The sequence below is a fragment of the Callospermophilus lateralis genome, chromosome 11, assembly GCF_048772815.1.
Source record: "Callospermophilus lateralis isolate mCalLat2 chromosome 11, mCalLat2.hap1, whole genome shotgun sequence".
Lineage (NCBI taxonomy): Eukaryota > Metazoa > Chordata > Mammalia > Rodentia > Sciuridae > Callospermophilus > Callospermophilus lateralis.
Genome location: NC_135315.1, coordinates 45,576,976 through 45,603,063, shown reverse-complemented (window position 1 = coordinate 45,603,063; position 26,088 = coordinate 45,576,976). Strand labels below are relative to the sequence as shown.

At 39.5% G+C, this 26,088-nt stretch overlaps 1 protein-coding gene across 1 annotated transcript in view; it reads left to right on the top strand.

Moving 5' to 3' along the window:
• Mettl16 (methyltransferase 16, RNA N6-adenosine) overlaps positions 1–25,569 on the top strand; it is an 84,768-nt gene extending 59,199 nt beyond the window's left edge. Inside the window, exons 7-10 of the mRNA XM_076871685.1 lie at positions 915–984; positions 2,253–2,342; positions 15,692–15,865; positions 16,021–25,569. Coding sequence (XP_076727800.1) covers positions 915–984; positions 2,253–2,342; positions 15,692–15,865; positions 16,021–16,644 — 958 coding nt within the window. The 3' untranslated portion in view covers positions 16,645–25,569. The remainder of the gene's footprint in view (positions 1–914; positions 985–2,252; positions 2,343–15,691; positions 15,866–16,020) is intronic.
• Positions 25,570–26,088: the final 519 nt, after the last annotated feature.

Sequence of the window (26,088 nt, the reverse complement as noted above, 5' to 3'; positions counted from 1 at the left end):
TCATGCTTGGGTTTAATTGGCTCTTGTTAATTTGCTTTGCAAAACCTATCTGCCCCAGCCTCTCTGAACTCTCACCTCAGTCTCTTCAACTCAGCAAGACTGTTGGGCTGTGTTTGAGTTTCCTTTCCATGCACTGTAGCCTGAAATTTCCTTTAAGCAGTAAACTCTGGTAATTGTAGAACTCACCTTGTTTGTTTCTCTTTCTGAGATTATAGGTCTGTACTACCAGTTGTCAAACATCTGAAGAAATAGTTGTTTTGTTTATTTTGTCCAGTTTCTTAGTTGTTTATGGTGGAAGGGCAGTTCCCATGCTCGTTAATCCTTCAGGAATGAAGGATGTATGCATTTTATACTTTGCAAAATTTCTAAAATAATCAGAAGAAATAAATTCTATTCCTTTACCTTTTAACAAGTTCACCCCATCTTTTCCATATTCCCTCTTCTGGGTTTGCATTTATTTATTTATTTATTTATTTTTTTAAAGAGAGAATTTCAATATTTATTTTTCAGTTTTTGGCGTACACATCTTTGTTTGTATGTGGTGCTGAGGATCGAACCCGGGCCGCACGCACGCCAGGCGAGCACGCTACCGCTTGAGCCACGTCCCCAGCCCCTGGGTTTGCATTTATGACAGAACAAAATGGTTTCATGATCTGTTGAGTTCATTCTCTTTCCAAATAAGAATAATCCTGGAGCATTGAAGAGGCTGAATTTTTTTTTTTTTTTTTTTAAGTTTTTCTGGGCCTGTTTTCCATCACTAGATTTAGTCTTTCTCCTATACATTGTATGCAATTCTTATTGTCATTTATAACTTAATATTTGTTAGCTATTCTTATCTTATTCACTTGGGTGATGCTTTAGTTTAAAAATATCACCACATAACCAGTGTTCAGTTGTATGAATTTTTTTCCCAGGTGGTATAGCTGTATGTTGGGAAAAAAATGCAGCCTGGCTCCGCTGAAAGAAGAGCTTCGCATCCAAGGGGTAAGGCATTGTCATCATCATTCTAGTCTGTCTAATTTTTGATGGTAGTTTGGGTATAGAATCTTCCTTTACTATCCCACAGCTCTAAATGGTAATGTGGTTCTTCTTCTACTTTTCTTTCTTTTTAATTTTTTTTTATTTTTTATTTTTTAATTTTTTTGGCTTGTTTTTAAAAGTCTACAGTTGTAGGGCTAAAAGGGACTTTTATATATTATTAAAACAAGACCTTTTTTGAAATTATAATACAGAAAAGGTATGGGAAAACAGGGTAAGTAGAATGTCAAAGAGAGACCTGAAATTAAAAATTCTGATGTTTACCACCAACCTCATATCTGACTCTTTATAGATGTACATCTTTATGGATGTAGAAATTAAATGCTAAATAAGTTAAGGGATTTGTTCCAGATCACACAGCTGGTTAATAAAGGACAACTAGAAACGGAACAGCCTTAGTTAGTCCACTGTGCTTTCTACTAGGGTGACAGCCTACCCAGTGCAGCACATTGCTTCTTTTTTCAAAGGCAGTTGGAAAATAAGCCCCCTCCATCACTTTCCTCTAAGTGTGTGGTATTTGGCATGAGTAGATATTTGTAAAATGAAAAGGGTGAGGTGTAAGGTTAGGAGTAGAAGCCAAGTATCTATTTATTTTTATATTTTGCAGTGCTGAGGATTGAACCCATGGCCCTGTGCTTGCCAGGCAAATGCTCTGTCATTAAGCTATATCCCACCACCTGAAATCAAGTTTCTGATCTGTTTTCTCTTAGACATTCTGTTAGTTGTTTTCCCCACAATACTGCTTCTTGGTAAAAGTGTAAATGTTACAAAGGAATTTTTTTCCCCCTCCTGAAATCTGATAAATTAAAGAGTGATCACATACCTGTGAATAACTGGACTTTGATTGACTTTCTTTATTAGAAAAGGAAAAACAACAACAATAACATTCAAATCAATTTTCAAATATAGAAACAATGCTAGATAAGTTAAGGGACTTGCTGGTTAATAAAGAACAGCTCCAAAGATCTGTTTTAAGTGTTTCTTATACTTGGTCCTTTGAGCCAGATCTTTAAATTCTCCTAATGTTTTATAGGAGGGGGGGGGGACTTTATTGAGATATAATTATTCAGTGATATTGGGCAGCTATGAATAATTATTTTTTGGAAGTAGTGTTTGTTAACTAATTAAAAAGAAGGACAGATAACTTGAAGTAGCAGCCAGAAACATCTATAGAACAACTTCAGTTTGATGAGATGCTGTGTTTGTGTTTTCAGGTTCCCAAAGTTACCTTTACTGAGTTTTGTCAAGGTCGGACAATGAGATGGGCCTTAGCTTGGAGTTTTTATGATGATGTCACAGTACCAGTAAGTAGAAACTTTACTTGAACTTCTCCAAATGCCAGCACATGCTTGGGTTTAGTGGGTTACAAATGAACTAAATCAGTATTGTCCCATTTCCCTTAGGTTTGCCCACAAATGCTTATGGCAAAATAGAAAGTAGATTGTAAGTAAGGCACAGTCCTGGAAGGCTGATTGGTGACCACGGAGACTTCCTCTGTGGGTTTGTGCGACACAGAAATTCTTGTTCAATAAACACAAACACATCTTTTAGGAATTAGAAACATAGGTAATATAGCCTGTGGGAACACTTCATGAGTGCAGTGATTCTGGTTGACATTGCTCTGGAATTGAAATTCAGTTGAAGTCTTTTTTCATTCACTTCTGTGTTCCTAGGGTAGCTGCCTCCTGGGGCTCCTAGTGAATTTAGAAGTTTCCTTTTTGAAGCTGGGCATGGTGGCACATACTGTAACCCCAGCCTCTTTGGAGGCAAAGCAAGAAGATTGAAAGTTCAATGTCAGCCTCGGCAGGCTAGCAAGACTTTCAACAACTTAGCAAGACCCTGTCTCAAAAAATGAAATTTGAATGGGGTGGCATACTCTTGGAAATCCAGCTACTTGGGAGACTGAGACAGGAGGCTCACAAGTTTGAGGCCAGCCTAGCCCAACTTCAAGAAACCCTATCTCAAAATAAAAAGAGCTTGGCATATGTATCTCAATGGTAGAGCACCCCTGGATTCAATCTCTTTTACCCCCAACAAAGAAGTTGTTTTGATTTTAGCTTTCACCTCCATAGTTCCTGTGCAGGGAATTGAACCCAGAGCCTGGCACATGCTATGCAAACATTCTACCACTGAGCCACACTTCCAGCCTTCATAGATTCAGCATTTTCATGTAAAACACTTAAGATCAGTCTAGTGAGTGATTATTCTGTCTTTAAAATTAGCCCTAGAATATTAACTAGTCTTGAAGGTGAGTGATAAGTCATGATTCTATTTTCTCTACTTTGTATGCTTCTCTACTTTGTATGCATGTGCTCCTTTTTCCCACAGTGCTTGTGGAAGCCTGGTACCTGCTCCTGCATGTCTCCTCCCCAGTCCGTGCAGCAGACTGGATAAGAAATTTGTGTCAGTGGTTTGTTCACAAATGTTTCTGACTTCTGTACTGTTATCCGTAAAGTAAAAAACACATCTGAGCTGGCCAGACCAAGTGGATTTTTTGCATTGTTAATTGTGTTTAGCCGGCTTATTGTTGCTGTGACCACAATACCTGATGCAAAAAATTCAAACGAGAAAAGATTTATTTTGGCTCATGGTTTCAGATGTTCATTCTATGGTTGACTGGCTCTATTGCTGTGGTCCTGAGGTGAGGCAATGCTACATTGTGGAAGGGCATGGCAGTAGAAAGCTGCTTAGATCTTGGCAGCCAGGAAGCGGGGTGGGTAGAGATAAGGTATAGTTCCAAAGGGTACTCCTCCTTCAACCAGGCCCCACCTCCTACAGTTCCCAATAAAGGATTACTAATCTACAGATGAAGTCAGATCATCACATTGATGAAGTCAGATTCTCTAATCAGTTTTTTTTTTTTCCAAATTTTTTAATTGGTGCATTATAGCTGTACATCTGATTACTTTCCAAAAGCCACACTTCTGAACATTGCATTGGGGACTAGGCCCTTAGTACATGAGACTTTTGGGGAACATTTCATATTCAAACCATAACAGTGTTGGAACAGCATCTCTTTGTTCTCACACTTCTCTCCCAGAATGGTTGACTTCTTGTTGCCTGGGGCTGCCTGCCTTAAGTTCATACATGGCTGCTCAGCATGTGCTCCTTCTTCCTGCAGTGTTTGTGGAAGCCTAGTATTTGCTCCTGTAGGTCTCCTCCCCAGTCTGTGCAGCAGGCTTGTTCTGGGGGTTCCTCTCCCATAGTCGTGGCCACTCTTGGTCTCTAAAGTCATCTTAGTTGATGCTGTGTCTGATTCTCTCCCTGCTCTTGTAGGGCAGATGCATGGAAGTAGAGACACATCGAAGCACTAGGGGACAGTTTGCTGATGCCACTTTATTTCTGAGAACATGAGCTCAGATATAAGACTTGAGAATGTCCTTTCTCCACCCTGTAACTAGGTGTGCTGTTGGATTGAAATATGCTTCACAGTTTGGCCTTTCCTGTGGAGGTCAGACTCAATTCTAAAACAGTACAGTAGTGTACTTAGAGGTGAGGTTAATGTGTCAAAAATCACTGGTTAAAAGATATCTCTGTTTTTTTTCACCTCCCTGAAGGATTATCCTTTCTTTTGACTTCTCCAATACCAGCACTTATACACCAGATGGTTAAAATCATTAGTAATGCCCTAACTTACTCTGTGCAGACTTGAACAGCTGCAGGAAAGTGGAGCAGCACCTGGCTCCAATGTTTTCTGCTTAGTCTGCTTCCCACATGTGTTGGCACTACAGCTAAAAGAACTGATAATGGCCTCTGGCACTCTCCATGCCAGCTCGTAGACCAGTTACTCTTGCCCTCTTGGATTAGCAATCATTGTAGATCCAAGTGTCAAAGGATACTGACTTGTTTCTGTTGGTGCTAAATGCCGAAACATTCTAATTCACTCAATGGTCGAGTGCCAAGAGTTCAATCCCCACTACCCCCCCAAAAAGAAAAATAGCTGTGTTTCTGTGTGAGCAAAATTGGCTTATTTTGAAAAGGAGCCCTTGTGCCTTCCTCCCTCTCTTTTACGGCCTCCTATATCCCTGCTCAAAATTTTCAACTTTCAAAGATTGACTCTAAGACCTTCAGATTTCTCCCATGCTAGAGTATTCTTCCCTCCTCACCACTGCCACCACTGTTAATAATGCATTCTCAAGTGTTCCATTAGATGCACTTAAACTGCTGGGAGAAAGTGGCAGTTTCTGATTTGTAGTAACCCAGCAACCGTTTCTTAGCACTGGTGCTCTTGATCAGCAACTGCTTCCCCTGAGGTTAGTTCCAGGTTACTCAGGATATTTTGATTTAGCCTTTCTCTTGGTTCCTTTTCACTCTACCTAGACCTTTACCCATTCCCTGCTTTTTTTGAAGTGTTCACTGGATGGGAAAGGGGGAGGATGCTGTTTTAGACACATGGAGAGGAAACCAAGGAATAGAGCTAGTTAAGCAGAAATATTGACCTACTTCCCTACCCCCACCCCGCCATTTTAGGGTAAATGTGCAAGTTACTATGGCAACTTCTGTTTTCACTTGTCTTAGGCCTACTGACTTGTTTCTGTTGGTGCTAAATGCCGAAACATTCTAATTCACTGGTGATTTAAGTGCCTACACTAAACCCATTGCTGTTGTCTGGATTTATTTTAGCAACAAAAAGACAGATCCCAGTGATAGAATTTTTGTACCATCATTTCTGACTGATGATGAGTATAAGGAAGTGTGTAGTGAGGAGTGTTCTTTACATTATTATAGCAAGCCACTTAGAAAGCCTCTTTGTTCCAGTTCTGTAATTGCTCATGGCATTGATTTAGCTTTTCTTTAAGGAAATTTAATATTCATTAAAATACAAAAGCAGATTGGGGATGGAACTCTGTTAAAGTTGAGCATTGTCCAGGAATTCTCTGGTTGTAAAAAGTATTCCCCTGAGCTGTGCAGTGGCACAGACCTGTCATCACAATGACTCAGGAGGCTGTGAGAGGAGGCTTCAAGGCCTTATCTAAGAAAAAGGGCAAGCTGGCACATACCTTAATCCCAGGCTAAGGCAGGAGGATGGTGAGTTCAAAGCCAGCTTTAGCAAAAGAGAGGCACTAAGGGGCTGGGGATGTGGCTCAGTGGTAGAATGCTTACCTAGCATGTGTGAGGCCCTGGTTCGATCCTCAGCACCACAGAAAAAATAAATAAATAAAATAAAGATATTGTGTCCAACTATAACTAAAAAATAAATATTAAGAAAAAAAAAAAAAGCAAGGCACTGAGCAACTCAGTGAAACCCTATCTCTAAATAAAATACAAAATAGGGCTGGGGATGTGGCTCAATGGTCGAGTGCCAAGAGTTCAATCCCCAGTACCCCCCAAAAAAGAAAAATAGCTGGGTATATAGCTCAGTGGTAGAGCGACTCTGATTCAGTCCCGACACCTCAAAACAACAACAACAAAACCTGTAACTATAAAGTAAAATAGATGCTAGTATTCCTACCTTATAGATGAGTGTACTGGAGGCACTGGAGAGGTTGGAGCCCCAATTAGACTGATTTCCCAACTCAAGCCATTAGTTCTTTTTCTTTCTTTGTTTTCTTTTTATTAGTTGTCAATGGACTTTTGTTTAATTAATTAATTGATTTGTATGTGATGCTGAGAATGGAGCCCAGTGCCTCACACATGCTAGGTGAGCATTCTACCACTAAGACAACCTCAGGTGCTGGGGTGGTGGCTCAGTGGCAGAGCGCTTGCCTTGCACGTGCGAGACCCTGGGTTTGATCCTCAGCACCACATAAAAATAAATGAATAAAATAAAGGTATTGTGTCCAACTACAACTCAAAAAATAAATATTAAAAAAGAAAGATACAACCTCAGCCTGAAGCCATTAGTTATTTCTGATGGTCTGCTCCCCAAGTTACTGACTTTATTCCAGCCTAGCCATAATAACCTACTCTTGCAGGACTTCAACCTCTTGTGTAGGAACCATCTCAGTAGCCTCTGAAGAGTCTCTTGGATTCATCCTAAGTTTACCATTCTGCTCAAAAACTGTTGAGTGAGGCCGTGTGGTGGCGCACGCCTATAATGCCAGTGGCTCAGGAGGCTGAGGCAGGAGGATTATGAGTTCAAAACCAGCCTCAGCAATGGTGAGGTGCTAAGCAACTCAGTGAGACCCCTGAAGCTCTACATAAAATACAAAATAGGGCTGAGGATGTGGTTCAGTGGTCGAATACCCCTGAGTTCAAAAACAAAACAAAACAAAATAAACCTCTTGATTGAGGGCTGGGGATATAGCTCACTTAGTAGAGTGCTTGTCTCACATGCACAAGGCCCTGGGTTCAATCCCCAGCACCACACACACACAAAATCTGTTGAGTGACTGGCCACTTGCTTTTAGTGGGGTGAAGTACAGCTCCTTACTTGGCTTCATGAGTTTCCCAGACCCATCCTGCCCTTTCCCTTTCATTCTAGGCACTGTCTTCTACCATCTTAACCTCCACAGACATCTCATGCTGACAGAATTAAATCTGACTTTGTACTCCCTTTACTTGCAACCTGTTCTCTGTCTGGTCCTTCCCTCCTTTGCATCTCAGGTCAGTTCCAACTTCTTCTTAAAGTTTTTTTTTTTTTTTTTTTAACCATTCAGCCCATAACATTTTTCCCTTCTGGACTTTTATCTTTCTTTGAGTCATCTGTACTCTGCACAAGCTTCCCTTGTGTTAGTATTTTGTTTAACTCTGGCATAAGGGATAACAAACTCTATTGCAGGGCATGAGGGAAAGGCCTTTTGTGAGATGGTGCCTATTTAGCTTTGTTTAAATAGGTTCTTAACTTCTTTAAGCTTCAGATTCCTCATCTGCAAAATGGGAAATGATAATGTACCTACTATATAGGGTTATTTTGAAGACCAAATGTACTTAACATAGTGCCTGGGTATAGTGAGTGTTCAAGAAAATATATTATTATTTCCTTCGATTCACCCCGTCTACATTTTATGATCCAGTAATGTTGAGCTACTGCTCACAGATCCAGTGTTCAGATATTTCTCCTATAGCCATTAGACTTCTCATATATCAAGTCTTGTTTTATATGCCACCTTCTGTGTAGCTCACCATGGTTCTTTCTGACATTGATGGTCATTATCTTGTGTTCACAAGACTTTGTTTCTCTTGCTAGTATTGTATCTTTTATGTAGCATCAGCCCAACATAGTATATGGTTCAGGGGCCCTCAAATAATTGTTGAATGAATGAAAATGAGGGAATAAATGATATAGTATAGTGATTCTCACTTTTCCACCAAATTACCAACTATGGTGGATTATTAATAGTTAATGACATACATTTGCAAATCAAAGTGGCACAAAAAAAGTTCCAGGAAGAACTCTATGCTCATGAAATCTCTTCTCTTTGGAATTCACTTGAGGTCTGAAGATGTAGCTCAGTGGTAGAGCACTTGCCTAGCATGTGTAAGGCTCTGAGTTCAGTCCCTAGCACCACACGTATACACAGACAAATCCACTTAAATTTTGTAATTTATTTCATAACATTGTATGTTTCTTTTAATTTTTTAGAATGTAGAAGAATTTATTATTTAATCAAATTGACCTGAAAAGATTTACTTTATCGTTTGGCTCCATTGTTATTTTTACAAAGTATGACAAGTAATAAGGTTATTTTTTATAAAACCTAAAAGATAGGTTTTATGCATACGTTTTTCTTTTGTGGTGCTGGGAATTGAACCCAGGAGGACCTTGTACATGCAAGGCAATCACTCTACCAACTGAGCTATATCCCCAGTCCTTATATATACATTTTTAAAACTTGAATGTTTTTGATGCTGAGAATCAAACTTAGGGTCTCGCACATGTCAGGCCTTTTTTGGGGGGAAGGGGGAACTGGGGATTGAACTCTGGGGTGCTTAACCACTGAACTAAATCCCAGTCCTTTTTATTTTTTGTTTTAAGACAGCATCTCACTAAGTTGCTGAGGCTGACAATTCCTGCCTCGGCCTCCTGAGTCACTGGGGTTACAGGTGTGTACCACTATGTCCAGTTCTGCATAGCTTCTTTTTTTTAGGGGACAGATACAAAGAATTTTACCCAGGGCCAATTAACCACTGAGCCATATCCCCAGCTCTTTTCTTTTCTTTCTTTCTTATTTTTTTAGTTGTAGTTGGTACAATAACTTTATTTATTCATTTTTAAAATTTTTTTGATATTTATTTTTTAGTTGTATTTGGATACAATACCTTTATTTTATTTATTTTTATGTGGTGCTGAGGATTGAACCCAGGGCCTTGAACGTGCTAGGCGAGCATTCTACCATTGAGCCATAACCCAGCCCTATTTATTCATTTTTATGTGGTGCTGAGGATCGAACCCAGTACCTCACACATGTAAGGCAAGTGCTCTTCCAGCCCCTCTTTTTATTCTTTGAGAGAGAGTCTCACTAAGTTGCTTCAGGCCTCACTGAGTTGCTAAGGCTGGCCTCAAACTTGTGCTCTTCCTGCCTCAGCCTCCCAAGTTGCTGAGATTACAGGTGTGCACCACCATGCCTTCAGGTGTGCACTTCCATGACTTCTTAAAGTATTCTAATAAATCCTGGGTATTAACCTTGCTGATTTATAATTTATACCACATTTGATTCTTCCATTAATTTGGAAGTTCCCAGAGGGTACAAATCATATTCATTAATTCATCTTGCAGGTTGGTTTTTTTTTTTTTTTTTTGAGCAGCATGTGATAGTTAGCACTTGGTAAATATTTGTTGAGCAGACATCTGAACTACAGTTTCTTCTCCCTTTTCTCTACCTTTCCCTTTGAGAAAAAGTTCAAGGCACATTTTTAAAAGCTTTTCCTTTTTTTTCCCCCTGTTCCCTTATGGTGAACATTTTTAAAAACATGGATAATTTTTTTAAAATACTTTTTTAGTTGTTGGTAGACTTTTATTTTATTTATTTATTTTTATGTGGTGCTGAGGATCGAACCCAGGGCCTTGCACGTGCTAAACAGGCACTCTACCACTGAGCCACAACCCCAGCTCCCTTGGACAATATTTTTTTGAAGGAGGAAAAGAAAAATCACCCTGAACTTTATCCAGAGAAACCTCTGTTAACAGTTTTGAGTATGTACTCAAGAATTATTTTTCTTTTAAAGTTAAATTTTAATTTCTTTCCTTATTTCTTGTGATATTTAGGTTTAACCTAGGAGGACTCCACTACTGAACTATATCTCTAATCCTTTTTATTTTTTTATTTTCAGATAAGGACTTGCTAAATTGCTGAGTCTAGCCTTGAACTTGTGATTGTTTTGCCTCAGCTGTCAAAGTCTCTGGGATTACAGTTATGTGCCACTGCTACAAAGTCTTAAATGGGTGTGGTGACATCCGCCTACAATCCCAGCTACCTGAGAGGCTGAGGCAGGAGGATCACTTGAGCCTAGGAGTCTGAGGCTAACCTGGGCAACATAGCAAGACTCCATCTCAGAAAAATAGAAGTTAATCTTAAGTAAGATTTATTTACCAGGAACTCAAATTTCCTCTCACTTCCCTCCTAACTATGACCCCCTCTCTGAATATCCTGACTTACTGCAAATTCTTAGGAAGTGCCTTTGTTGTTGTTATTTAATTTTGCATTATAATTATAAAAGATAATTACCTGGTTTCAAAATCAAATGCACATACTCTAAAGTCTTTCTTTTTATCTTTTATCCTAATCTCATCCTTTCATTGTTGTTGTTTTGCAGTGTTGGGGATTGAACCCAGAACCCTCATGCATCTTAGGCAAGCATTCTACTACTGAATGAAATCCCCAGCCCTATGAATTTTTTTTTTTAATATTTATTCTTTAGTTTTAGGTGGACACAATATCTTTATCGAACCCAGTGCCTCACCCATGCTAGGCGAGCGCACTACCACTTGATCTACAAGATTTTAGTCAGAATGATTTCATATATATATTTATATATGAAAATATATACATAGTTATAACCATTTCTTCTAGATAGGTAGTATTCTATATGAAGTTTTCTTCCCCTTGCTTTGTTTTTTGTTTTTTGTTTTTTTGGATACATACTATGGATAATTTCAGGACATTTTAAACAATAGTATATTATGATAATAAATAAAAATGTCCACTGGGCTATTAATTAAAAAAAAAAAAAAAACCCTCTTAGTTAACAAGGTACTTAAATAAATAGTTGGGTTTATGGCAGCTCAGCTTATCACATTTGGATGAGGCCCTTTTGGAAAGATAGTCTGCTGTCCTTCCATGCCGCCTAACTGTATTTCTGCCAGGCGTCATTGTTTTCTGTTTCTTCAAAATGACCCTTAAGGTCATTCTAGGAAGCTGCTTTTCGCGCCCCCCCCCCCCCCCAAAAAAAAAGGAGCTCTTGGAAATGGCTCTCTTCTCCTCTTCCTACAAATACAGTGATTTCATGCAGCAGGTGACTTCATTATGTGTCTTTAAGAACCATTTTTGTGAAATTTATGTATTTTAATCACTATACCAGAATAACAATTGAAGTTCTTCCTCTTTTTTTTTTTTTTTTTCATTTATTGACACCTTGTAGTTAAAAATACAGACCCTGTATCTCCTGTGGAGCCCACAACTCCCCACCAGACTTTTTTCACATTGTAATTCCAGTAATGCATACACAAGGGCTCAATCCATAGCACCAAAAACCAACCAGCCAATCAAATATACAAAAATATTTTTCGTTTCTGATTACAAGCATGTTAGCAAAATAAAATAATTTCAGTTGAGGAAAAACAGCTTCTCTATACCGTTGGTTTTGGCAGGTTGTAAAACAACCTAATATCAGGAACCTGTGGGGTCTGGGGTTGACTTCAATAATTTTTTTTTATTAAATTTTATTGATGTCCTATCTTTTTTAAAAATATTTTTTAGTTGTAGATGGACATAGTACCTTTATTTATTTATCTTTATGTGGTGCTAAGGATTGACCCAGTGCCTCACCCATGCCAGGCAAGTGCTCTACCACTGAGCCACAACCTCAGCCTCGACTTTATTGATTTCTTAAGACCTAATTTTGCAGCCAGGTGTGGTGATGTGGTCATGCATGTCTATAATCCCAGATATTAAGTCAGGAGGCTGAGGTACTATTGCAAATTTGAGGCTAGCCTGGGCAATTTTTGTAAGACCTTGTCTCAAAAGAAAATGAAAGCTGGGCATAATGGTGCACACCAGTAATCCCTGCTATCAGGAGGCTGAAGCAAGAGTATTGAAAGTTCAAGACCAATTTTGTTGTTTCTGACCACTTCTTCGCTTTCAAAGTAATTCCTTGATAGATCTGTTGTTAGATTTGGTGAGGATGCACTTTCTTTTTCTAATGTCTAGAAATGATGAAGAGTCCATTCTGACTTTTATAAAAAAAGTACTACAGACCAGCTCTCACAGGACAAATGAAAAACAGCACTGTCTTCACTTTGATGTTTACAATTTGTGAACATAAATGGTTGCAATGCTGTCAGAAGAGATATGAGGAAAGATAACGAAGTGCTATCCTTTTAGCCATACTTGTAGCTGGCCTTTGGTGTGCTGGGTGAGCTCCTAAGGATGGCCCCATTTCAGTGAGCTTTCCATGGTAGCAGCGTTGAATGTTGAGAAGGGGAATGGGGATTCCAATTTTTCATCCCCTATCATCCTCTGACACACTACCATCTTTTTTCCTCCCTAGCTTAATATAAATTTTATATCAAGCTACTTAAAACACAAAGTATTAAGCTCTCAGTATACTATGGAAATTATGTCTCTAATGCAGAGTGATTGAGCAATAACAGTACTGCTTGTCTTAATGTCAGTATGAATTTGTCTCATCTTGTCTGAAACATAATTGAACAAGTTCAAGCTCAGGCAAGTCTTTGAGTTCACTATTCATTTCTCAAAAGCACTTTCTTACACATACATGCATAGCCTTTGTTTTTGATCCTTTTCTTTCTTTTAAGCTTGTTTTCTATTCTTTAATTCTTATTTTTTGTTAGTTAATTTCTGGTATAGAGAAAATATAAGGCTAGGGCTGTAGCTCAGTTGCCAGACATGCACAAGCCCCTGGGTTCAATCCCCAGCAGCACACACACGGAAAATATACATTATTTCTTAGATTAAGTATTATTATTATTATTAGTAGTAGTATTTTATTAATTAATTTGTTTATTGGTACTGGAGATTTCAGATGTGTTTTACCACTGAGTCACTTCCTGAGCCCTTTTTATTTTTGAGACAGGGTCTTGCTAAGTTGTTTAGGGACTCACCAAGTTGCTGAGGCTGGCTTTGAACTTGTGATCCTCCTGGCCTCAGCTTACCTAGTTGTTGGGATTATAGGTGTGTACCTCAGTATCTAGCATTAGACTCATTTCTTTTTTTTTTTTTTTTAATTTTTATGCGGTGTTGAGGTTCAAATCCAGTGTCTCACACTTGCTAGACAAGAGTTTTACCACTGAGCTACAGCCCCAGCCCCAATTAGACTTGTTTCTGTTATGACTTCAAAAGTTTCCTTAGCAGGCTGGCGTTGTGGCTCAGTGGTAGAGCACTCACCTAGCATGTGCGAGGCCCTGGGTTTGATCCTCAGAACCACATAAAAATGAATAAAAAGTAAAGGTATTGCGTCCAACTAAAAAATAAATATTAAAAAAAGTTTCCTAGCATATTATAAACTGGCTCTTTTATTCTGTGTATATGTGGTTTGGAGCTGTTGGTGCTTCTTATAGGGCTTCACCAAGTAATTTGATCTTGCTGAATTTGTGCACATGCTCTGTGTTGTCAGGCAGAACTAGAGTAGCAGCAGCACAGTTAACAGGGATTCCTATTTGCAGGAAAGGATTTTTTTCCTCTTTTTTTTTTTAAAGGATTGGGGACCGGACCCAGGGGTGCTTTAGCACTATGCTACATCCCCAGCCCTTTTAATTTTTTTTTTTTTTTAAGTAGAGATGGGGTCTTGCTGAATTGGCCTAAAACTTGTGATCCTCCTGCCTCAAACCCCCAAATGACTGGGATTACACCAGCTGCACCAGGCTGCAAGAAAGAGTTTTCAAACTTGACTACTGTTTTCTCTGTTTGAGCCTTTTTCTCGCCTTGCCTGCTCGTTTTTCCCCTGACCATAGAATTAACTTAATTTTGTTGAAAGTTAATGAATTAACAGGTTGCACTCTGTCTCTTAAAAAACAGTGTTCATAATATATAATGGTCTTAGCCAAAAGTCATTTTTAAAATACCATTTACAAAGTTTTTTCTATAAAGAAATACATTGTAAATACAGTGGTACCATTTGGTTTTTTAAAGTGGAACTTGAGTCCCTCTAGTGGATAGTAAAATTTGAGATAGGACAAGAAAAATTTAGATTTTCAATACACCTGCTTTCATATTCAGTGTTCTCATTGGTACTCTTGTTCTCCATCCCCAGCTGAGAGGCAGTTAGTTCTCTGCTAGCCCCTAATGGCCCTCTTCCCAGCCAAAATTCAGAAATCCTCCTTCTTTCACCCATGTGATCTCAGTGGCCCTGGTCACTGCTAGCCTGTGATCACACAAGCTTGCTAGCTGCTTCGTTTCAAGCTTCAGTAAGTGTAATTCAAACTATAAGTTGGTGATTTTATGCCATGAATATTTTATTTTTTTTTTATTTCTTGATACTGGGTATTGAATCCGGGGTGCTTTACCTCTGAGCTGCATCCCAAGCCTTTTTTTTTTTTTTTTTTTTAGTTTTTAGTTATAGGTGAACACAATACCTTTATTTTATTTATTTATTATTATGTGGTACTGAGAATCGAACCCAGTGCCTCACAGGCGTGCTAGGCGAGCCCTCTACCACTGAGCCACAACCCCAGCCCCTACATCCCTGTCCCTTTTTATTTTGTTAGTACCAGAGATTGAACCCAGGAGTGCTTAACCATATCCTCAGCCAGTTATATCTTTTATTTTGAGACAGGATCTCATTAAGTTGTTTAGGGCCTTGCTAATTTATTGAAGCTGGCCTTGAACTTGTAATCCTCCTGCCTCACTCCCAAGTTGCTGGGATTATAGGCATATACCACAGTGCCTGGCTTGCCATGAAGTTCTTTATAGAGAAGATCACAGCAATCCAGGTTCCTTGGGTTGCCATGAAATAAATAATTGTTGAAGGCCTGCTTTGGGCACATAGGTGAGGACATTTAGCATTGGAGAAATTCTGTACTGATGGTTAGAACAGAGAGGCAGGATGGTGTGATTGCAAAGAATGAGGGCTTGCCAGGAATGGTGGCAACACACCTGTAATATTGGACTTTGGAGGCTGAGGCAAGAGAATCTACAAGTTTGAGCCCGGCCAGGCAGGGCAGCTTAGCTCAGTGCTGGAGTGCCCCTAGGTTTAATCTTCAGAACTGGGAAGAAAGGAAAAAAAAAAAAAAAAAAGAATTTAGGGTTCAGATCCCAACTTTGCCATAACTGGCTGTGTGACCTTCAGCTGTGATCACATGCCTCTCTGTACCTTAGTTTTCCCTTTTGTAAAATGAAGAGACGGTAAAACTGCCTTGTAAGGTTGTTTTAAGTATTGGAAATGTTATGTAAATGGGTTTGTGTTTTTAGTGTTCAGTGATTGGTAGCAGAAGTCTTGGAAATATCCCCTACTTGAGTCTCAATAATTAAATATATGGGATTTAATTATTTGTATGACTTTTCATCTTTTCTGTATTCCTTCTTTTTTCTTTCAGTTACCACCAAGTAAGCGAAGAAAATTAGAGAAGTCAAGAAAACCCATTACATTTGTAGTGTTGGAGTCTGTGATGAAAGAATTATCCCTCAAAGCATCATCTTTGGGCTCTGAGACAGTGGAGGGCATAGTGGTTGTGACAACATGGATAGAAAAAATTCTCACTGATTTAAAGGTACCTGGTTAAGCACATTGACTGAATACTCAATAACCTCCCAGCCAGCCTGCTTGCCTGCCTTCCCTTTCCCACCTGCCTTTCCCTCCCTTTTTTTTTTTTTCTCTTTTTCTTTCTTTTAATTTCATGTAAAATTCAGTTTTTCCTCCACACAGGTCCAGCATAAACGAGTTCCCTGTGGAAAAGAGGAAGCTAGTCTTTTCCTGACAGCCATAGAAAACTCCTGGATTCACTTAAGGCGAAAGAAAAGAAAGCAAGTGAGACAACTGAGGGAAGTGCCTCGAGCTCCTGAGGATGTCATACAGGCCTTGGAGGAGAGAAAAGCCATCCCCAGAGAGTCGGGCAATAGCCAGGATGTGGCCCCGAGCCCCCAGGAGGGTACCTTTTGTGGGTCTGCTCTGCAGGAGGGCGAGTCTGCCACTGTTGGGGGCTACTGCCCAAGCCAAGAGTCACTGTCCCAAGAGGAAACCCCAGAACCCATGGAGGATGAAAGGAGTGAGGAAAGGGGAGGGGAGGAGGTTGTGGAAAGTTGTAAAGTCTCTTGCAATGAAACCCAGGACCGAGAGGCTTCTGAGCAATATAGCAACCCAGGGGCCGAAAAGGGGAAGCCCCTCCAAGGAGCAGCTGGACATTATCTATTTAAGTGTTTGATAAACATTAAGAAGGAAATGGATGATGCCTTAGTTGAAATGCATTGGGTTGAGGGCCAGAACAGAGATTTGATGAACCAGCTTTGTACCTATATACGTAACCAGATTTTCAGGCTTGTTGCTAGTTAACTCCATACTTCTTGCAGTTACAAGAGTGTCTATAGAGGACTGGGGGTGTAGCTCAACTTCTCATGCGGAAGGCCCTGAGTTCCATCCCCAGTACCAGCCCCCGCCCCCCCCCCCAAAAAAAAAAAAGGTCTATTAAACAAATTGTTTGGAGTAGCCTAAATGGTGGCAAGAGGAATTTTACCACTGGCCTATTAGTAGTATTATGTGGAATTATCTTAAAAAGCGGAAATCAATTAATCCATTTTAAAGTTATAAGGAGTTATAGTTCAGTAGTTCAGGAGGAAGAATTATGGTTGTCAGCAACAACAAAAAGATGTAAACTCAGGAGGGATTTAAAACTAACTCAAGCTGGTCACCTCCGCTTTGGACTGATTTCATGAGGCCAAGGTATCATTTGTGGTGTCTGGTCTTGGGTCAGCATTTCCTAGAACATCATGGTTTGGTCCCCCAGGGTCTGCATGAGGAGAAGGCACTCTTATCCTCCAATGGAGAGCAGAACAGAAAGGCCCCAGAGCCTACTTCTAGAGTTACCTTTAAGACTAAACCTCTGCACCCTGGGTACATATGATTGATTAACTGTGCTCCAGTCCCCAGAGATGAGCTGGCCTGATGGGAGATGGTGGGAGAGTTGGGAGAAGAAACCTTAATAAGATCAGGAAGAAGGGCCCCTCTGGGATATGCCTGGGAAATGGCACATTGCTGACTCCTGGCTATTTTGATATTGCTTATTTCAGAAGCAGAATTAAATGAACAAAACTCCTGATATGACTGAGATATGACTGAGACAACAAAACACACCCATACCCATTTGTAGCAGTTTTGCCACTGTTTGGTTTTTGTTTAAACACAAGAAGTGGAACTTGTTTTATTTTTAATATAAGAATATTCAGAATTAAACTGTCAATACTGTTTGAATCCTGGGATTGGGGAAAATACTTTCATAGTGAATGATGATAAAAATGTGAACAAGGCACTGTGTGCTGTAGTTAGCTTAAGAAAGCCTCTATTGGCAGGTAATTTGTTGCTGATCAAGTGCTGCTTTTTTATGTCTTCCCTTGTAATCCCTTCTGTGCATTACCTGCTAGCACTGGAGCATTCTGGGGTTAAGTTAACCGTGTCATCAGAACATGTTTCTAATCCAAATGCCAGAGTTCAGCAGATATCTCTGGAAGGCATTCTTGGTTTTTGTTTTCTTTGTGTCTCAGTAAACCATTTCTGTGCTTGATTCACACCGCTCAATTTTGTACCAGTACCCTGATGTTCTGTTTAGAGTAAAATCTTTCAGTCTAATACCAGAGCTCCTTGCCCACTCCAATGAAGATGACCTCCCTGTTGAGAGGTGGCTGTTAGGGCAGAAAGCTAGTGACTGGCATATTTTGGTGGCGGCTAGATTAGACCCTCTACAAAGGCATAAGGGAATGAAAATAGTTTGTCTCATTTTGGCAGTAGAACTGGGAAAAGAGGTTGTTTTAAACCCAGGGCTCTTTGCATACTAAACAAGCATAATACCACTGAACTCTATCCCCAGCCCTTTATTTTATTTTAAGACAGGGTCTTACCACATTACACAGGCTGGCCTCAAACTTGTGATCCTCTTGCTTAAGCTTCTGAGTAGGTGGGACTACTGGTGTGCACCATTGTGCCTAGCTGGGAAAAGAGCATTTTAACCAGTAACCTGTGTTTTAAACCTAGTCTATGGATCTCCAGATAATCCATAACCCTCCTGGGATTATTTCTAAAAGCTCTGTGAGCGTGTGTGTGTGTGTGTGTGTGTGTGTGTGTGTGTATTTTCCTGAGGAGAGGATTCATGACATAGTGAGAGGGGTGAGTAACCTGATAAGGATAAAGAACCACCATTCTAGTGCAGACATTCATTTGACCAATGCTCAGGGTTATATAGAGCCAAGACTCAATCCAGGGCTTTAGATACCTTGTCCTGTAATTTTTGATGTATTGGCTTAGGCCATCTTTTTTTTTAATATTTATTTTTTAGTTGTACACAATACCTTTATTTTATTTCTTTATTTTTATGTGGTGCATTTTGTATTTGGTGATTCCTATCACCAAATACAAAACAAAACAAAAAACCCACCCACAACTTTAGCCTTCTCTGATATTGTTATTTGTGGGTCTCCCTCCAGTCTTTCTAGAGATGCTATGTATATGTGAATTTAACTTTGAATGACTTATTGTGCTTTTCTTTTGTTTTGCTACTGGGGATTCAACCCAGCCAGGGGTGCTCTACCTCCCCAGCCACCCTTTTTATTATGAGATGGGTTTCTCTAAGTAGCCAAGACTGTCCTCGAACTTGTGATCCTCTTGCCTCAACCTCTTGAGTCCCTGGGATTATAAGGTATATTGTAGTTTTCATTTAACATCTCATATTTTTCCACATTATAATGATAATGTACTTATTTATACTCCTTGCCTGTTCACAATGTCCTTCAGGCACAGTATTGGCCTTTATTCAGGTCTCCTTCACAGGTATTCTCATAATACTCTTAACTGGAGACAAAATGTGTGTCTGTGTGTATGTGTTTCAGTCCCATGTTTAAGGCTTTGTGTTATAGAGGAGGTTTTAACAGTGTTAAACTAATGATCCTAGAATTTTAAAGAATGACAAGAGCAGTGTTCACAGTCTTTGTAAAACTAGAACTATGAGTGCTTTGCATTTGTATGTCATTTCCTTCTCTGAGAAGAATAGTTTATGTCTTTCCGTCCTCCTTCCCTCTCTCCCTCACTCCCTCTTTCTTTTCTTTCTTTATTTCCTACTGAAATTGAACCCAGGCCTTGTATATGCTAGGTAAGCACTATTCCCCAGCCCCAGAATAGTTTATTTCTTAAATTAAGGAGAGGACATTGAAAACCTTATAAATGGACATCTAAGAATTGTGTTGGTTATGCATGTGCTTTAATTTTATAATGTCTATCTTTAGTATGGGGGGAAAGTTTTTTGTTTTTTTTAAGAAATATATTACTGCCCTCATGTTGCAGTGTTGAGTGACACTCTCTGTAAGTGTCTGGAGGTCAAGTTCATCTTGGTGTTGGTGGATTGGTATGAAATGAAATCTTTGTGGTGTTATCTTAAATTCTATTCTGGTCCCTGGAATTGACTTCTGATATTCCGATAGCTAAAATGGGAACAGAAGTTGAGCTTGTTTTCCAAGATGAACTAAAGCTGCTTTTGTTTTCTCTTAGTTTGGTTTCTTTACCCCACATCCTTGCCCGACTGCTCCTACACCAGAGTTTTGTTGCATGTCCTGCCAAGGTTGATGGCTCTGTGGTGGGGTTTTCAGCTAATCTTAGAGTTCATGTTCATTACTTTAGTATGTATTTTTAAAAATATAAAATACATCTTTTCTTGGTGGAAATGAAAGTTTACTATGTAAGCACACCACCTTCTAAGCTCTGGAAAGAGTAATAACCACATGTGTAGAAAAGATGCAAAGTTTGTGGAGACTGAGGACTTTGAAAGAAGGGAGCTTTTTAAAATTCTTGAATGCTGCTGGTGCCTCTCTATCTTACCTAGCCCACAGCACTTCCCTCAGTAGCCACATGGGGGCACCTTCAGCCCTCTTATCAAGCACTTTAACTTCACTGTGGGAATCCATAAAATTGTGTCCAAGGTATTTTCTTGAAATATACAGTTGCTACCCAGGTAAGCGTCTTTATATAAACAAGGACATTTTTACATTAAAAACTTTGAAAAGTGAAAAAAGGGAAAACTACTATCATGATCTTTTTATCCAGCACAATCCCTTTCAGACTTTTTATGTTTTGTTTTTTTCATAGTCCCAGCTGACTATCTTTTTCTTTTCTTTCTCTCTCTCTTCATATTGTGGAATGTTCTCAGGTTGTACCTACTCTTTTGGATCAATTTTTTTATTAGTATGTAGTTAATGGGGATACCAGAGTGGGAAGGTTTAGTGATTTTGAAACAAAAACTTCTCAAAAGCCTTATGTTCCAGGACAAGTAACAAGAGCACCAAGAAAGATGGTTATTCATGTTCTTTTGTATATTCATGCTTTAGGTTTATCTGGCTGGCTAACTAATGTGCATGTAATGTGTTGTTTCAAAAAATATATATTAAAAGTTGGTGAGGATTCTGTGTTGTGTATATTACGCAGGTCAGCTTGGCCTTGTTTCTTATAAGGGTATATCTGTGTAGAACAGGAATATTACCCTATGGTCTATGTGGCTCTAGGAACAGTTGCATATACTCTTATTTTATGGCACAGGATCAAGTGTAAGTGGCTACCCAAAACTGATTAGCCCATTAGGAAGAAGAAAATACAGTTTGGAATACAAGGTTAGGAGCCTCCTGGAAGAAGGTGCCACCTAGGGCATGTCCAGAGGAAAATGATGTAATCACATCATTTTTAGGGAAGTTGGTGCTCCAGAGATTTGGTTTCCTGAAAGGGCACTAACCTCAGTAGAACCCTGTGCTATTCAGATTAAGAATGAATTGGCCAGAGGCTAAGGCAGAAGGATTGCCAAGTTCAAGGCCAGCCTCAGTAACTTAGTGAGACCCTATCTCAAAATAAAAAATAAAATGGGCTAGGGATCTGGCTCAATAATTAAGCACCTCTGGTTTAAAAAAAAAAAAAAAAAGTTGGCCTTTGCTACCTGGAGTTAGGGGCATTGGTGAATTTGAACCTTTCCAGTATTTCCAAATATATACCCTTTGGTGCTAGTACCAGTGTACTATTAGACAGCCCTGCACAGGGCTTACCCCACTAGCAACAGAGCCTCACATGCACACACCAGAGAGTTCCTGCTCTGTTCTGCTCTCATTCAGATCCTCTGCTGTGACTCACCCAAATGACTAAAAGATGGGTTTATTTCTTTAATTGCTGGTTGGAACAGCTAATGCTGCCTTTTGGAGGCTGTGCTTTTACTCCAGGGAACTATGTTGTGACTAAGTGAAGACCTTGCACCTCTAAATGCCCTTCAAGGTGTAGACATATCTGCCTATCTCAGTCTAAGCAGAAACATCAGGACCTCTAGACTCCTCAGGGAAGTAAGTGACCGCAGGTGCTCATTAGGACTGAGGGAACTGAGAGGAGAAGGTGTGAAGCAGATAGTGCAGTTGCGTTTGGCAGCACTGGCTTGGATGTGATGCTCTGAAGAGGGCAAACGATGTATAAATCCAAAGGACTTTTCCAACTTCCCTATGGGAGTAAAAACAGGAAAAAACACCACTTGGTAGTTCAACACTGGGTCTCTGTTGCAGATCAATTCCTTATGTAGTGTAAGCCTTGGCTTCCTCATGTCAGACTAAAGACTTCTTGCTCCACAGGTTATGGCAAGACTGCAGTGAGTGAAGAACTTGAGCACATAGGGGAGTGGACTACTCAACTTGCTTTTCTCTCCTTTTCTGTTAGGGTTTTCAATTTCTGGCAGAAAATCTACCAGTGGATTCAAATGAAAAGGCTGAAACCTCAAATGTATAACTTTCCAGTATTCCCAAGTATATACCCTTTGGTGTTGAGTATTACCTACTGACCAAGATCAAATGGAAAACTTCTTCCATGTTATGGAGGGAGGGATGGGGAACCAATAATGTACTATCCATCTTCAACATAAATTGTCTCATTTAGTAACCCTGTAAGGTGGTGTCGTGCCTGCCCCTGTGTGATGAATGCAAGGACTGAAAATTCAAGAGTGCTTTAGTGACTTGTCCTAAAGTTATTCACAGAGTAAAGTCATAAAAATAGTATTTAAACTATTCATGAAGCCAATGCTGGGATTTTGTGCCAAAACTCAAAATTTTGTTCCAGAAGCTGCACTTATTATGAAAATGTATGTCTAGTTCCATTTGACCCACCCCTGCAGCAGGAGGCTTCAATTATATGATACAGGGAAGAGAAGAAAAGCATGTCTTAAGCCAGCTTCACAGTTTAGCAATTTAAGGTAATACTATTTTCCAGTCAATGATCAATGAGTGAGATTTAGTAAGTGAAATTACTTATAATTATTTCTTAATTTATGCCACCAGATCTTCACAGACTCTTGTATTTGGCAGTAGTGCAGATAATTAAGTAGTTAATGAAACCACAAAATAAAATGTCTAGTCAAAGCACATGTTGGACTAGAGTCAATGTGAAATAACTGATAATTATGTAATGATTCTTTGACAATACATAATTGTATAATAATGGAAGAGAGGTTTAATTCTTTTTTAAATAAGACACCTCCAAATATTTCACTTAGAGAACACAAAACCGATGTGCTTCCTGGAAAAGGTAGAAAATCAAGTCCTCTTCCCAGGTAGTTCATGAGAACCAGCACAGACCTGGGAAAAGCAAAGGCTGCCGCCTGCCATCTGGTGGGCCTTCTCATAGAGAGTGGCCCAGGAGTCCAGGAAAGCCTGGAAATTCCCAATTGGCTGGCTCCGGCAGCTAGTCAGCTCCCAAGGGAAACAGCAGCTTGTGCTGCTGCTGTCCAAAAAGAGCAAGCTACCCAGAGATCTCTGCTGAGAGGAGACCCCTCCAGGGACCATGGATGAGACGGGGGCCTATTCCCATCAATTTGCCATTCAGGGACTTGGTATCTATTTCTGGGAATAGGGAAATCCAAGTATAGTCTGACATAGAATCCTTACTTCAGACATGGTTTTCCAGGATTCCTGCCTTCAAGGCCAAATGTGGGTCTATGCAGGGTTCTATGGACCAAACCTGGTCAGGATTTCAGTGAGCTCTGGACCAACACTGATAAGGACTTTTTCATTTGTAAAGGTGAACAGCAGGCTGGGTTCAGTGGTGCACTCCTATAATGAATTTAGTAACCCTGTAAAGTGGTGTGGTGCCTGCCCCTGTGTGATGAATGCAGGGAGGCTGAGGCAGGAGGATCGCAAGTTCAAAGCCAGCCTCAACAATGGTGAGGCGCTTAGCAACTCATTGAGACCCTGTCTCTAAATGAAATACAAAATAGGGGGGCCAGAATTGTGGCTCATAGGTAGAGTGCTTACCTAGCATGCGTGAGGCACTGGGTTCGATCCTCAACACCACATTAAAAAATAATAATAATAAAGGTATTAAATAAAATACAAAATAGGGCTCACAGTGGTGGAGTACCCTTGAGTTCAATCCCTGGTACTCCCCGCCCCCATCCAAAAGAAAAAGGGAAATAGCTGCTCATAGCTCCTACACCAGGAGCCAGGCAAGAAGGGGAAAAGCTCATGCCCCAACCAAAATGGAGTAGCTGTGATTGTTACTGCTCCTGGTTACTGCCATGCTAAAATATGTGCCCAGCATTGTTGGATCTTCTGATTTTTTGAGGGAAGCCTGAAATCCAGATTTATGAGAAATGTCCTTAATTGTGAATTCTCACTTATTTTTTTATTTTTATTTTTTTAGCTAGACAAAATATGGTAGACGTGCAGTTTGTGATGACTTCTGCCCCTGGATAGAAGAACTATACATATATTTGCTGCCTCTACATTTCCTAACTTATGCATTCACTTCAGCTTCTGAAGTCTGGTTGCTGCCTGTCTTTATTTCTATCTCTTCCCACTTGTAAAAGGGAAATCCTAAGTCTACCCATAAGCCTTGTTTGCACTTTTCTCCCACTTCTGGCTATTTTTTACTCCTACAACTTCATCCACTGCCACCTCCCTCCTCCCATTCATGGTGCTCAAATTCAGACCTGTCTTGAACTTTCAGCAGCCATATACCCAACCACCTTTTGGACATTTCCTCTAGGATCATGAACGTGTCTAACTCTACTTACTGTCTGCACCTGCTTGTCTTGTAGTCACATCATCTGGCACCCAGCTATCCAGATTAGAAATCTCTGCTCTTCTTTTTTACTACAGCACTAAAGTCTTCCACTAAATCCTATCAGTTTCCTCTTAGAAATCTTCCCCAATCAATCTCAAGTCCTCCATTCCTAGTTACAATGCCTTCATGACTTCTGGGGAGCTTCAGAGCAAGGCAGCAGAAAGAGCAAACCTAGATAGCTTGGGTGTGGGGAGAAACAAGATAAAGAAACCTGCTTTGGGAGAGCTTTCAGATGAAAGAGTAGGATGAGGAATAAAGCCGCAGACACAGATGGGATCAAATACCATTATATCCTGAAGAATGGGCAGCCCTTCCTAAGCACAGGCCAGCCTTTTCCCCTTGAATGACTTCCTTTTACAAAATTAATACATTTTAATTATTAAACATTTAGAAAATAATAAAAACCTATAATTTCACTGCTACTACTCATAATGAGATTATTTTACGCTTTGTTGTCTAAATATTTTTATATGCATATATATTTTAAATAGCAAATGAGGAGTCATTGTATATTTTATAATCTTTTTCCTTTACCAATATATTGTGATAACTTTTTTCTGATTATAAAACTAGTATGTGGTGCAGAAAATATGTGAAAATAAAAATTACCAATAATCACGCTGCCCAAAGATAATTATCCCTGTTAATATTTTGGTGTATGGAATAACCTTGTTTTCTTTACATGGTGTAATGTATTGTGAGCATTGCTTCACTAAGCCAATTGTTCCTAGCTGGACATTTTTGGATTTCTAAAATATTTTCACTATTGTAAATAACACTTTGGTGAATATCTTTGTATAAAATTCTTTATGCATTTTTGTTATTGTTTTAGGATAAATATGTGTACAAGTTGCTGAGGCACAGGATATGCCTCTTTCAAAGGCGCCTCCTGTATATTGCCAATTTGTCCACTAAAAAGGCTGTGCTAGTTTATGTTTCCATGAATGCCTGTTTGTTACCACACTTGATAGCACTAGGAGGTAAATTTTTACGAATTCTTTATCAACTGATAGGCAAGAGATTATTCCATTGTTTGAATTTCATTATGCTATTTGCAAGGCCACATTTCCATATATTTCTACTTTTTACATTATATCGATTATTTCATATATTTATTGTTTTATAAATTTTAGATTTATCTTCTGTGTTTTCTATCCATGTGTTCCTTTTCTATTGAATTACAAGGGCATGTCTTACCAAGAATTCCCTCCATTTCATTATTTACCTTTTCATTTTCTTTCTTTCTTTCTTTTTTTTTAATATTGGGGATTGAACCCAGGCACACTCTCAACCACCAAGACACATCCCCAGCCCATTTTGATTTTGATTCAAGGTCTTGCTAGATTTCGAGACTGGCCTCAAACTTGTGATCTTTCTGCCTCAGTCACCCAAGGCAGGTGTGTGCACCATGTCTGTTTGTTGTTGTTGTTGGTAGTTGGTGGTATTATTGTTATTTAAATATTTTGTATTTTATTGTAGTTGGACACAATACCTTTATTTTATTTTTATGTAGTGCTGAGGATCAAACTCAGTGCCTTGCTAGGCAAGTGCTCTACTGTTGAGCCACAATCCCAGCCTCAGTTGGTGGTATTTTGAAAGATGATTTTGTTTTATGTTTATAGTTCGGAGCTTCTGGATGTAATCAAATCTGTCACACTGTGC